Raw genomic sequence first — 13896 nt, forward strand, 5'->3', positions numbered from 1 at the left:
TGTATATTGTTAGAAAAGATTTCTATTTTAAATAAATGCTGTTCTTTTTAACTTTTTATTCATCAAAGAATCCTGAAAAAAAGTATCACAGTTTCCCAAAAACATATTGTGCAGCACAACAGTTAATAATTCTAATAATAAATCATCATATTATACTGATTTCTGAAGATCATGTGACACTGAAGACTGGAGGAATGATGCTGAAAATACAGCTGCGCATCACAGAAATACATTACAGTTTAACAGAGATTCACATAGAAAACCATTATTTTAAATCATAATATTTCACAATACTAAATTTTTGATCAAGTAAATGCAGCAGTGATGAGCAGAAGAAACTCCTGTAAAAACATAAAAAATCGTTCCCAAACGTTTGATATATAATTTGAGAGGTAGTGTATAATCTGGCTCAGAGCTGAATCTCTGCTGATCTAGCGAGAATACAAAACTTCCTCACCGCATGAATGCTATGAAATGCATCATATTTAGTGAGAAAGTGTGACGTGGAAGAGCAGAACAGACTCTATTTTTATATCCAACTGTTGGGATCCGCACATATGATGCAGTGTGGTGATATTAGTTCTGTGTAAGTGTGTTGTTGTTTCAGTGATGATCTCGTGACGCTGTGTGTGTTGGCAGTGTGTGCGAACTCGAGCGAGGCGCATGTTAAGGATCTGTGTAGGACCGGTGTGTGGTTGACGCCGGTGCTGCAGGCCATCTATCTGTTCGTGCAGTACATACTGATGGTGAACCTGCTCATCGCCTTCTTCAAGTGAGTGTCGCGCCGCTGTGTGTCTGTGAGAGTCTCCACCGTAACTGAGCGTGCCGTTTCTCCGCAGTAACGTCTACATGCAGGTGAAGTCCATATCCAACCTGGTGTGGAAATACCAGCGCTATCACTTCGTCATGGCATACCACGACAAGCCGGTGCTTCCGCCGCCGCTGATTCTGCTCAGCCACGCCACGTCTGTGCTGTCCTCCATCTGCAGGAAGAGGAAGAAGGACAGCAGCGCCTACGGACCAAGTAACGCACCTCTCGCTCGCGCCGCCGCTTCTGCTCGCGTCTGTCAGCGCTCTTCCTGTGTGTGTGTGTGTGTGTGAGAGAGAGTGTGTGTGGTGTGTGTGTGTGTGAGAGAGTCTGTGTGTGTGTGTACGCACCTCTTGCTCGCGCCGCCGCTTCTGCTCGTGTCTGTCAGCGCTCTGACTGTCCTGCTGTTTTTCAGAGCTCTTCCTGACCGAGGAGGACCAGAAGAAGCTGCACGACTTCGAGGAGCAGTGCGTGGAGACGTACTTCCACGAGAAAGACGATCAGTTTCACTCTGGGAGTGAAGAGAGAATCAGACTCACGTCCGACAGGTACGATGATGAACGGCATGCTCATGCATCAGAATCCACAACACACACAAAAAGCCTGCATTTAATAAAATATTGAGATCTGAGAGTGAGATTTACAGATCATTTACTGGGGAAAACATCTGTCACGTGTTTTTCTTTTACTGTCAGACTCTTTTCTCTTTCAGCATCATCAATGAAATGAGTCTCTCTGTGACCCTGGAGCACAAAACCAGTCATAAGGGTCAATTTTTCTAAATTGATATGTATGCAATAAATAATCTTTCCATTGATGTATGGTTTGTTAGGATCGGACAATATTTGAAAATCTGGAATCTGAGGGTGCAAAAAAATCTAAATATTGAGAAAATCATCTTTAAAGTTGTTCAAATGAAGTTCTTAGCAATGCATATTACTAATCAAACATTAAGTTTTGATATATTTACGGTAGGACATTTACAAAATATCTTCATGGAACATGATCTTTACTTAATATCCTAATGATTTTTGGCATAAAAGAGAAATGTATAATTGTGACCCATACAATGTATTGTTGGCTATTGCTACAAATATCCGACTTAACACTGCTTTTGTGCTGCAGGGACACATCAGACGCATTCATGGCTGGTAGATTTGCTCAGTTCACTCACCTTTAGCTGGTGCACGTTTTAACGACTTTTACTACATTCTTTTTGTTGACATCTGAGGGATCGCTTGATCCATGAGCGTGTTTACATGAAATCAAACATTACAGATCCCCAAACAGTAGGTCACGGGTTTGATTCCCAGGGAACGCATGAACTGAAAAAGCTTGAATGCAACGTTAGTCTCATTTGGATGAAAGTGTCTACCAAATGCATAAAGGTGAAATAAAGCCTCTGGAACTGTGATTATCTTCTGTAAAGCTGCTTTGAAACGGTATGCATTGTGAAAAGCGCTATATAAATAAATGAGAATTGATTGTGTTTACCTGTGTTTGTTTTTTAGGGTGGAAACGATGTGTGTGCAGCTGAAGGAGGTCGGAAACAAGGTGAACTTCATCAAGCGCTCTCTGCACACGCTGGATTCTCAAATCGGACACCTGCAGGATCTCTCGGCGCTCACGGTGGACACGCTAAAGGCGCTGACCGCGCAGCGAGCGTCCGAGGCTAGCAAAGTGCACAACCAGATCACACGCGAGCTCAGCCTCTCCAAGAACCTGGGGCCCGACGTGACGGGGCACTCGAGTGCTCTGGTGCGGTGCAGCGTGGGATTCCTGCCTCCCGCCGCCAGCATAGCAGAGTCTCTGTTCGGGGGCGGAGCTGGAGGCGGAGCTGAGGAGCAGCAGGGGGCGGAGCTTCCTCAGAGCCCCGAGACACGCCCTCTGTTCACGGCCGAGGCTGGATCCTCCGGCTGCACCTTACCTCAGTCGCTCAGACACTCACCGCAGCTGCGGCGCCGCGGACGCTCCGTGCTCCAGGACACGGGTCCTAGAAGCCTCGCCACGTTCTTCGTCAGCACACCGTCGCAGCTCACCGTTTCGCAGACGCACACGGAGCCGGCGCATGTCGCAGTGGAGTTCGGGGCCTTCGTGGGTGAGTATGAGGAGGGTGTTTATGGGACGAGTGATGGAGGCCCCTCAGGGGCGGTCGTGTGTGAGGGATACGTCAATCACGCCTTCACTGATGATGAAGACGATAGACCCGCCCCCGACCCGCCTGACAGAAACACGCCCCTCCCGGGCCTTCCTCTGGCCCCTGAGCACCAGCCCCGGGGCCCCCGGCGCATCCGGAGAGACGGTCGCTTCAGACGTGCGCTGAACATACTCACACAGAGAAGCGGAGGTTTGGCTGGGAATCGGGGAACCCCACCCTAACTGTGACCTTTGACCCTCACCCCGTCTGCATGCCCCTGTGTGTGTTAGAGCGGGTGAGACGGGTGACCTCTGGCGGTGGTTTCATCTCAACCGCTCTCTTCTTACTAAATGAACAAAGTGCTGTCGTGTCTTTTGTGTGTGTGTGTGTGTGTGAGATCGCAGTCAACTAAACTAACCCGGGCTGGTGCTGGTTAGGGTTTTGGTTAGTGACGGGTTATTAAAGCTGATTGGAGGGGAAACATTTAACACGGTGGCTGTAATGAACTGATGACTGTGCTTAAACAAGCGTGGTTCGGTCTTTGAACTCATTTTCCCGTTTTAGGTCACAAGGATGATCCTGAGGGTCAGAGGTCGTTTCCTAAAGAGGGTGCTGTCAGCAGCCGCCAGTCGAGTCCCTCCAGAAAGACTCGGGATGTGGTGAGTGTAGTATGTTAAAGATGTGGTGATTGTTCTGTGCGGCTCGATCCGGATGTGTTATGTGTGTCTGCAGGCGGCTGTGGCGCAGGGTCACATGCGGACGGTGAACTCGTACGCTGGTTTCACAGAGTTCGACAGAAACCCTACGTTCCTGCATCCAGAGTCCAGTGAGTGTAAACAGCAGCGTTGCACAACACAAGACACTTTAAACATGAACCCCGATTCATCCTGAGCACAATTACACACACCTTTCTTTCTTTCACCTTTTGTGTGTGTTTCAGCACTCGGTAAGCAGGAGAGGACGCGTGTGTCGTTGGAGGACGTCTCGTGTTATGAGGATCTGCTGCTGGTCAGTCAAACACACAACAACACAAGCAGAGTGTTTACGAGAAACGACATTCACACACGCACGTAACTCTGTCTGTCTTTCGTTCTCAGGGGAAATCAGCTCAGTCCAGCAAACTGTGAGTAACTGTGTGTGTGTGTGTGGAATGTTTTGACCACAAATAAAGTGATTGTGTTTTCATCAGGAACACAGTAATACCGTGGTATGTTGTGTGTTGTTCTGCTGATTCTTTGCTCTGTGTGTCTGTGGAGCAGCGATCGTTTCTCCGTTCAAGCCCATGGAGAGTTATCAGTATTCAGGTAAGTGTTTCTGTCACTCCGTCCAACTAAAGCATAAACGTGTCCTGATTTAAACCCAACCCACGACGCCTCGCTCAAACACAGACTGTCCTGAGAGCATCTGAATGTGTCATATAGCGGGCCGAGGCTCTGTGGTGTGGGTTTGAAGCAGGCGTGTGACGTGTACTGACATCAGCCCTGTGTGTGTGTGTGTGTGTGTGTGTGTGTGTCAGCGGTGGAGCGTAATAACCTGATGCGGTTGTCTCAGAGTATTCCATTCACCCCAGTGCCCCCTAGAGGTAAGACACAGCGCTGCCCTCCTGTCTCTCTCTGTCCCATCAGGCTTTGCTGTTTATCATGTAGTTCTGGGCGGCGTGACGGTAGAATGTGTTTCACAGTAAATATAAGCGATTTATTTTTACATGTGAGAGGAGAAACATGGAGTGATGTGAAAATACATTACAGGCAAATGTGAAGATTGTCTTTTGCACTGATTTGATATGAATCAGCTGATCTTTTGCTTTGTGTGCATCAAATTCCAAATAAACCGAGAACATCATTAAATCAGTTGAAGCACCTTTTGTTTGTAAAAGACAGAATTCAGTCAGAACTTTAGCGTGACGCAGAAATGTTTGGTGATATTGTGTGTTTGCGAGGTCAGACGCGTGTTTATGCGTGTCGTTCTCATGTTTGCGTGTCGTACAGGTGAGCCGGTGACCGTGTACCGTCTGGAGGAGAGCTCTCCCAACACCATCAACAACAGCATGTCGTCGTGGACTCAGCGCGGTCTCTGTGCTAAGATCGAGTTCCTCAGTAAAGAGGAGATGGGTGGAGGCCTGCGGCGGGCGCTGAAGGTGCTCTGCACCTGGTCCGAGTATGACATGCTGAAGCCTGGACACCTGTACATCGTCAAGTCCTTCCTACCTGAGGTGGTCAACACCTGGCAGAGCATTTACAGAGAGGACACAGTCCTGCACCTCTGTCTCAGGGTACGATCACACACCGGATGTTCTCCAGCTGTTCCTCATTACTCACCCAAACACAGAGTCACAAGAGTTTATAATAACAGCTCCAGTGCTGTGAAACAGTGACCGATCTTTTCTTCCATATTGACACTTTTGAGTAACAGGTGAGGGCGGGGCTTGATTCTATCCACCGGTTGTTGATTGGATATTGAGATGTGGGTGTGGCTCTCAAAAATTGTGAGCTGCAGGGGCGGAGCTTAAGAACACTAAATGACTGGAGAAGATCCGGTTTTGACATTTTGATTAAAAATGACGAGATCAAAATTTTTAAAGGGGTCATGAAATGCATTTTTTAAATGATTTTATAATGTTTCCATATAATCTAGTCAGATATATATCTTTTTTTTCATCAAAAATGGTCATAGTTCAGATGTAAATGGTAATTTTTTAATTCTGAACTTAGCGTCTGATCGTTGGAAGGGGCGTGTCTGTCAGGGGAAACATCTTCGCATATGAAATGAGCATTACATGTGCAACTCTCTCAAAAACTTTTACTGCATTTTTACTGCACACACACACACACACACACAGTGGAGGGTGTTGCTGAGACCGGAGTGTGTCTCTGCAGGTTTCTGGAGGTGTTCCTGCTCTACTGTCACTCTGCCGGTCAGTGGTTTGCCATCGAGGAGTGCATCACTGGAGACTTCCGCAAGTTTAATAACAACAACGGGGATGAAATCGTCCCGACCAACCTTCTGGAAGAAACCATGCTGGCCTTCAGCCACTGGACGTATGAATACACGCGAGGAGAGCTGCTGGTGCTGGATCTGCAGGGTTTGTGTCTCACTCAGATCTCTTCATCTGCATTCCAGCAGTCAGTGCTTTAGCTTCTGGGGTAGTTCACCCAAAAATGAATGTCAGTCCCTATCCACTGCCTGTATAGACGAGCGCAAGCAGGACATTTCTCAAAATGTATCTTTTTGTGGTCTGAAAAATAAAGAAGGGCATATGGAATTAGAACAACACCAGGGTGTGTAAATGATGCCTGGACTTCCATTCTTGGGTGAACTATCCATACTGTAGCAACACTTTACCATTGCAGCTGTGTCTGTAAACTTGTGTTTGTTTTACAGAGAGTTTAAATGATGGTCTGTATGTGGTGATTCTCTCTCTCGCTCTCTCTCAATTTTTTTTCAATTCATATTGCTTTATTGGCATGACATACTACAATTGGTGGCTGACTAAATACTTTTTTTCCCCACTGTAATGTGCTACCAAAGAGGAAGTAGGTCCTTCAACAAGTAATATTCTTAATTTGTGGTTTTCATGGAGCGACTGGAACTCAGGAATGCTTTGCTGTATTTGACTGTACAGTGAGGCTCTTAAAGAGCAGGTCATATGGGTTTTTGAAAAATATCTCTTGCATTTTATAACGTAGCTATCTTTAAATGAAAACAATCTGCAAAGTTGTTAATCAAAAAAGTGCATGATAAAGATATTGTCTCTCAAAAGTCGAATCTTTTGCCTGTTACCGGTATACGTCACTGGGTAACACATTTGCATAAGCCCCGCCTGCCCGCTAACACTTCCGCTGGTTAGTGTGTGTACATCATGTTGAGAAGACGCTGTGTTCAAGGATACCACAGAAACACAATTCCAACCTTTTGTTGTGTGCATGTCATTTTACGAGGACTGCTTCTCTAATCTTCGTCGGCTTCTAATCTTCTTTATTTGGACTAGCAAGCTCTCCGAAGCACAACCTGTAAGTACGATTGATATGTTATGTGTACATTTTCAATTGAGTGCTCAAAATATCAAGTTTTTGTGCTAATATGTGATGTACACCTAGTGCAGCTTTAGGTTTCCAGGTAAAGCACGGTATTACTGTCTTACTGAAGTAGTTCTGATAATTCGCAGTGAACCCACTATTTCCTAAGAATGTGTCGATTAATGTAGACTGACCTTATTCTAATAATTACTTCGTTTAATAATAAAGAATGGAGTGTAGCGCACAGACTTTATAATCGTAGTGAAACTGCTGTTTATTTTGCTGCACGGCAGTTCTAGTGTTAAGACAGAGCGTCTTTAGTCTGTCGTTCTTCAGACATTACAGTAGACATATTTTGGTTTTCAAACTGTATGGTTTCATCAGTTAGTCACGTTAGCACCCGGCTAACGTATCCACCGTTATTGTTTTAAGTGTTCACAGTTTAGCAGCTAATCTTTAGCTGTGGGCACGATTCGCTTGCATAAGTGTTTTCTGTATTTTATGTCATTATTATAAGAACAGATTGGAGCACTATATTACTCCTCTCTGCCAATCACAGCAGGCTTGGCCAGCTGACCAATCAGAGCAGAGTAGGCTTCTGGAAGGGAGGGGTTTGCTCCGAACGAATCGTTTAGAAATCAATGGAATATGACTCTAATATTAAATGTATATTCTGAGAAAATTACAATGTTTTCTGACCTTAGATGCATTTAAACCTGCTGTAGGGGAGTGTAACACAATATTAGTATGCTTTATGGCTACACAACTATATGGCTCCGCGTTATCGTCCGGGCAGAACTATTGTTCCAGCCACCAAAGACAGATTCACAAATAACCTGCCTGATTTATCTCAACTGCTCTGTGTACCAATAAATACACATGAACTAGACGAAATAACTAGCAACATGGGCACTATCTTCTCTAATACATTAGAAGCTGTTGCCCCCATCAAATTGAAAAAGGTTAGAGAAAAACATACTGCGCCATGGTACAACAGTAATACCCATTCTCTCAAGAAAAAAAACTCGTAGTCTTGAGCGCAAATGGAGAAAAACTAACTTGGAAGTTTTTAGAATTGTGTGGAAAAACAGTATGTCCAGCTATAGACAGGCTCTAAAAGCTGCCAGGGCCGAGCATATCCACAAACTCATAGAAAATAACCAAAACAATCCAAGGTTTTTATTTAGCACAGGGGCTAGATTAACAAATAACCAGACGCCACCCGATCTAAATATTCCCGCACAGTTTAATAGTAATGACTTTATGAATTTCTTCACTGATAAAATAGATAACATCAGAAATACAATAACAAATGTAGATTCTAAGGGTGAGAAACACGGATGAAAAACATATTCAGAAAAATAAGATCATAGGCTTCAGTCAGGGTAGCGCTAGGGCTGGGCGATATAACAGTAGCATACATTTAGATCATGATAACCACAGTTAAATACTCACATATAGCACCTCAATACCATGGTAAAAATTATTTGTATAAAAAACAGTAGTCCAAATACATTAGTATAAATGCACAAACGCTCTCGCCATTCCATTACTCCTTTAATGCATGTCTACATTAATAATATAATTCGATATCTCACATTTCTGCCACAATACCGTGCTGCAGTTAGTGTTACTACAGTAAATCATGGTAAATGATGGTGATTTGTGGATTGAAAAGCTTGTCAGTGCTTGACTGTACTGGTGTTTAACAGCATACGATATAATAAGAGTTGATTAGTTTTCTTCTTGTGTGTTTGGTTGCGTCAGGTCTTATGATATGATCTTTGGCCCCGCGAATCTGGGAGACGATGCCATTCGAAACTTCCGCTCCAAGCATCACTGCAACTCGTGCTGCAGAAAACTCAAACTTCCCGGTGAGTGTAGCGATCGCTGAACAGAACGATGCTGAGTTAAAGCGGCTTCAGGCCGTGCTGTCACATCTATAGCATCTATATGTCATTATCAATTGATTTTGTTTTATTTTTGCATTGGAAGTAGAGAATATCAGTAAATGTAATTTTTTAAAGTGACATTTTTATATGATGTAGTTTAGCATTTACTTTAACCCCAAACCCCTCAATCAAGATTTATTTTTGGCCCTTCACTCTGAAAAGTTTAGGCTCTTTGTGTTAGATTGTGATTGATTTGTAAGTGAATTATCTAGTCCTTATCTGGCAGTTTCTGAGGAGTTTAATGTGTGTGTGTGTTTGTGCTCAGATCTGAAGCAGAACGACTACACTCCTGATAAACTCATGCCCTCTGAGGGACCGTCCCATTCACCGCCTGCAGGGGGCGCCACTAAAGAACCGCGTCCCTCAATGCGATTAATGCTGTGAGCCTCACACACACACTCTCACACACACTCACACTCTTCTCTCACACACACACACACTCTCACACACACACCAGCACACACACACTCTCTCACTCACACACACTCACACTTTTCTCTCTCACACACACACACACTCTCACACACACTCACACTCTTCTCTCACACACACACACACTCTCACACACACACACACACACACACACACACCTCACTACATCACACACACACACACAGACACTCACCACACACAGACACACTCACACACACACACACTCACACTCTTCTCTCTCACACACACACTCTCTCTCACACACACACACACACACACACACACACCAGCACACACTCTCTCACACACACACACACACACACACCAGCACACACTCTCTCACACACACACACACACACGCACACATAACTGAAAACGATGATGACACGGTGTGTGTGTGTGTGTAGGACGCAAGCGTGCACGTTTTATATGAATGCGTCGCCTCTGAACAAATAAACAGATGTTTTAATAAGTCACGTTTAATCCTGTACAATTATAACAGGGATTATCAGCTTTTAAAAGTCTTTTATAAAGTTTTTATGTCTGTATAAATTATAAAGTGGTTAATAACTGGTACAATATCACTGTATAGAGTTAAATATTTATTCTAAACTACAGAAAGTTGCCTTGTATAAAATAAAAGCAATTTTACATGTGATGTCTGTCACTTTTGGGAAAGAACTCTTGCTCGTTATACTATTATCAGATTTTGTACAGAGCTGTATGCCAAGAGAATGTGTTTATGTACAGAGCTGTATGAATGCATTTATGGTTCAGACTTCCTATGCGTTTGAATCTCTGGGCAGATTGCAATGCAAGCGATTTCACTGAAAGCGGTCCATGCAGTCAAGACTCCTCTTTATGATGTTACAGCGGTACTCTTGTCCTTTACTGTAGGAGGAGGATCGTGTGAGAGTGTTATTCATCTAGTGTATCTCATAGATACATTTATCTGGCACGATGCTATCAGCTGAAACATGAGAATATTTGATGCTGGGGATACTATATCAATGGATCTGTACACTTTTTTTTTAACTGTATATTTAATAAAACACTGAAAAATCATCTAAAGGTTATCCGTATCTGTTTTCTCTCACTCTGAAATTCTTTGTTTCACTTCACTCAGTGTGTTCCTAATTTGTGGTTTTAATTTAAGTTATTGATCATGTTCTATGCTGTAGTGTTTATTAAATCATACACTGTCAGAATAAACAGGTTGCATTTTATGGGTGCAACTGGCAGCCCCTTGTGAAAATGAACCATGGTTTTACTAAAGTGACCTCAGTTTTAATGTGTTTGTGGAGTAGCTGACCTCAGAGAAGTGCTTCTGCGACCGACGGCGCAAGAGACTTTCCTCAAACGAACAATCAGGTAAGTGACAGAAACTAACCCGAATCCAAGCATCTGCTGTTTCTGGAACCTGCAGCATTTGCTAAAGCGCTGCTGACAACAGTCAGGACACAGAAAAATCTCTTCTGTTTGTATTATTAGAACTTCTCGTGTTATATTACCTCATTAACATTAATAACTTTGTTTTATTCCTCACTTGTAAGTTGATTTGAATTAATTGAATAAATGTTTGTGGTCTTGAAATATGATGTAAATACCATAGTGTGAAAGTAAGAGTCTGAAACTATGGGTACCCCACAGAACTTTTGTTAGCAACATTCAGATGGCTTCATGTGTGCCAGTCATTCAGTCTTCACTGGCTGACCACAAAAAAAGAACATTTCTCACAGAAAATTAAACGTTTCAGGTTGGAAAAATCGTACAAGCACCTGGTCAGGGCCAAAAGACAGAGGTAGCTAGTCTAGATTGTGTCACTGTTATAAGACAACAGAAGGATGAATGAATGTTATTGTTTGTGTGAATCAGATGGCAGGACAGGTCAAGAGGTCAGCGGGTGTCGGCCGAGTCACATCGGTTTGAAGAAGATCTCAAGAAACACCAGAAGACGACATTCACGGTTTCACTCGGAGGACTCTGGACACATTTTCAACAGGTGTAAACACTCATTCACAGACACACGCACACACACAGACACTCTCTCACACACACAGACACTCACTCTCTTACACACACACACACACTCTCACACTCACTCACTCGCTCACACACACACACGCTCACTCACACACACACACAGACACACACTCACTCTCACACACACACACACACACTCTCGACACTCAGACACACACTCACACAGACACTCACTCTCACACACACACTCACACACACACACAGACACTCACTCACTCATACACACACACACACGAACACACACAGACACACTCACACACACTCACTCACTCACACACACAGACACTCACTCACTCACACACACACACACAGACACTCACACACACACACACTCACTCTCACACACACACACGAACACACACAGACACTCACTCACTCATACACACACACACACGAACACACACAGACACACTCACACACACTCACTCACTCACACACACAGACACTCACTCACTCACACACACGAACACACACACACACTCACTCTCTCACACATATAATACATGACTTTCGGCCAGATCTTGTCTAGAGTCACTAGTTGCAGAATCAGAGCCAGGCTTCAGAATAGGGGCGATCGTCACAGAAAATCACATTCTGATCCTGATTTTTAGCTTCAGACTGATTCCATGCAGCTGGAGATCAGACAGGTTTCATATTTTGAGCCGAGTTTAGAACACATTATTTATTCGTCTTGTGTCAGAATAACAAGGTTATTAGCTGAACAGTTACGTTTATTAAAACCAGTGTATCCGCTGGGTGTTTTATTAGCAATGTAACAACTTTACAATATTCTTATTATGTTAATTTTCCAGCTCATCCACCATATTTCTGACCATCAGCAGACAAAGTAATGGTACACATGAACACAGATACCAAGAGAAGCAGAGTTTGATCCGTATCAGGATTTTTACAGATCTTAGCACAGACCAAACCTAGCATTCACAGATATTTATATTTCATAGTTTGTCTCTGTTTACCACTCTGCATGTATATTGCGAATGAGTCAACACACGACAGAGTAAATACAGTCAGACAACTCAAAGCACATGTGTGTTTACATCTGTTTATTTATGCATGTTTAAGGTTTATAGAATACATGGATTTAAAGATTGCGCTTAATATTATAAGAAACCAGGTGAGAGAATCAGTCAGTCCGTGCATCAGAAGCTCATGCACCAGTGAGAGATGCTTGATTCAGAGGAGTATTAGTACAGAGACAGGTGTATGATATGATGGCGTCAGAGCTGCTGCTAATGCTGACTGTAGTGTCACTGATGGGGTTTAATGAGCTAGTTTCAGTCTCAGTGGATGAGGGTTATTGCACTGCTGTGAGTAGCCGATCCCTGAACACTAGCCTACAGAACAGAACAGGGCCCAAGCTGTGTGTAACGCTGGAAGATACTAGTGCGTGTGAACGTCACGACAATGATGAGTGTGTTTGTGAGTGATTTAATGTTAACCATCAGCTGAATCTTCTCATCCGGAGTCTCTGTCGCTTTCGGATCTGGCAGCACAGGTTATATTTGGTCACCGTATAAATAAATAAATGAAACGCATCTCCCTAAGCGGCAGGTGCACGTCTAATGAGCGGTTCGGATTATAGTGCGCTTGTATGGACGTCTAATCTCACACTGTCCGTCTAAATGACATCAAGTCCAGCCGTGAGTTTGGAGACAGCAGGCCGACGCTCCGAGTGAGAGACGAATCTGAGTTCAGGCTCCTACAGGAATACAGAAGCCGCTGAACCACCCACTGAGAGAGAGAGATTGAGAGAGAGAGAGAGAGAGACACTGAGAGAGAGAGAGAGAGCGAGAGATACAGAGAGAGAGAGAGAGAGCGAGAGATACAGAGAGAGAGAGAGAGAGCGAGAGATACAGAGAGAGAGAGAGAGGGAGGGGCGTTCCCTCAGCAGAAGTGTCCATCAGTCCTCATGCAAAGGGCTATAGCTCCGCCCACAGCTGCATGTCACACATGCATCAATCACCCGGTCACCATGGTGACAACCTGTCGCTGACCCTCATAGAGAGGAGTAGAAGAAGATGTAGGCGGCAGCCGAGCGCACGGAGGCAGCGGCGATGTCGGACACCTCATGATCGTCAAACTTGAACCAGCGCTGCTTGAGAGGGTTCTTACAGTAAGCAGTGTAGTGACCGCCATCCAGCCCACCGTAATGATTCTGCAGAGATGAGACGTCACAGATCATGTGTGAGAGAGTGTGTGTGAGAGAGAGAGTGTAAGTGAGTGTGTGAGAGTGAGAGTGAGAGAGTAAGTGAGTGTGTGTGAGAGAGAGAGAGAGAGAGTGAGAGTAAGTGAGTGTGTGTGTGTGTGTGAGTGAGAGAGAGAGAGAGAGAGAGAGTAAGTGAGTGTGTGTGTGTGTGAGTGAGAGAGAGAGAGAGAGAGAGAGTGTGAGTAAGTGAGTGTGTGTGTGTGTGTGTGTGTGTGTGTGAGTGAGAGAGAGAGTGTGAGAGAGTGAGAGAGTGTGTGTGTGTGTGTGAGTGAGAGAGAGAG

At 44.2% G+C, this 13896-nt stretch overlaps 2 protein-coding genes across 6 annotated transcripts in view; one reads left to right on the forward strand and one right to left on the reverse strand.

Annotated features, from left to right (window-relative positions):
* LOC107569970 (transient receptor potential cation channel subfamily M member 7) overlaps window positions 1-9361 on the forward strand; it is a 31757-nt gene extending 22396 nt beyond the window's left edge. The window contains 16 exon segments of the mRNA XM_016256146.1: window positions 640-772; window positions 840-1024; window positions 1224-1356; window positions 2320-3184; window positions 3216-3249; window positions 3510-3604; window positions 3678-3771; window positions 3886-3953; window positions 4043-4082; window positions 4202-4249; window positions 4462-4527; window positions 4934-5307; window positions 5802-6056; window positions 7556-7572; window positions 8729-8835; window positions 9179-9361. Coding sequence (XP_016111632.1) covers window positions 640-772; window positions 840-1024; window positions 1224-1356; window positions 2320-3184; window positions 3216-3249; window positions 3510-3604; window positions 3678-3771; window positions 3886-3953; window positions 4043-4082; window positions 4202-4249; window positions 4462-4527; window positions 4934-5307; window positions 5802-6056; window positions 7556-7572; window positions 8729-8835; window positions 9179-9297 — 2633 coding nt within the window. The 3' untranslated portion in view covers window positions 9298-9361.
* A 3858-nt stretch (window positions 9362-13219) lies between these two features.
* LOC107569974 (ubiquitin carboxyl-terminal hydrolase 8) overlaps window positions 13220-13896 on the reverse strand; it is a 16404-nt gene continuing 15727 nt past the window's right edge. For all 5 annotated transcript variants that reach the window (XM_016256150.1, XM_016256151.1, XM_016256152.1 and 2 more), the window contains one exon: window positions 13220-13564. In XM_016256150.1, the coding sequence (XP_016111636.1) occupies window positions 13406-13564 (159 nt within the window). In that variant the 3' untranslated portion in view covers window positions 13220-13405. The remainder of the gene's footprint in view (window positions 13565-13896) is intronic.

Source organism: Sinocyclocheilus grahami, unplaced genomic scaffold (genome assembly GCF_001515645.1).
Source record: "Sinocyclocheilus grahami isolate Dianchi unplaced genomic scaffold, SAMN03320097.WGS_v1.1 scaffold1400.1, whole genome shotgun sequence".
Classification (NCBI taxonomy): domain Eukaryota; kingdom Metazoa; phylum Chordata; class Actinopteri; order Cypriniformes; family Cyprinidae; genus Sinocyclocheilus; species Sinocyclocheilus grahami.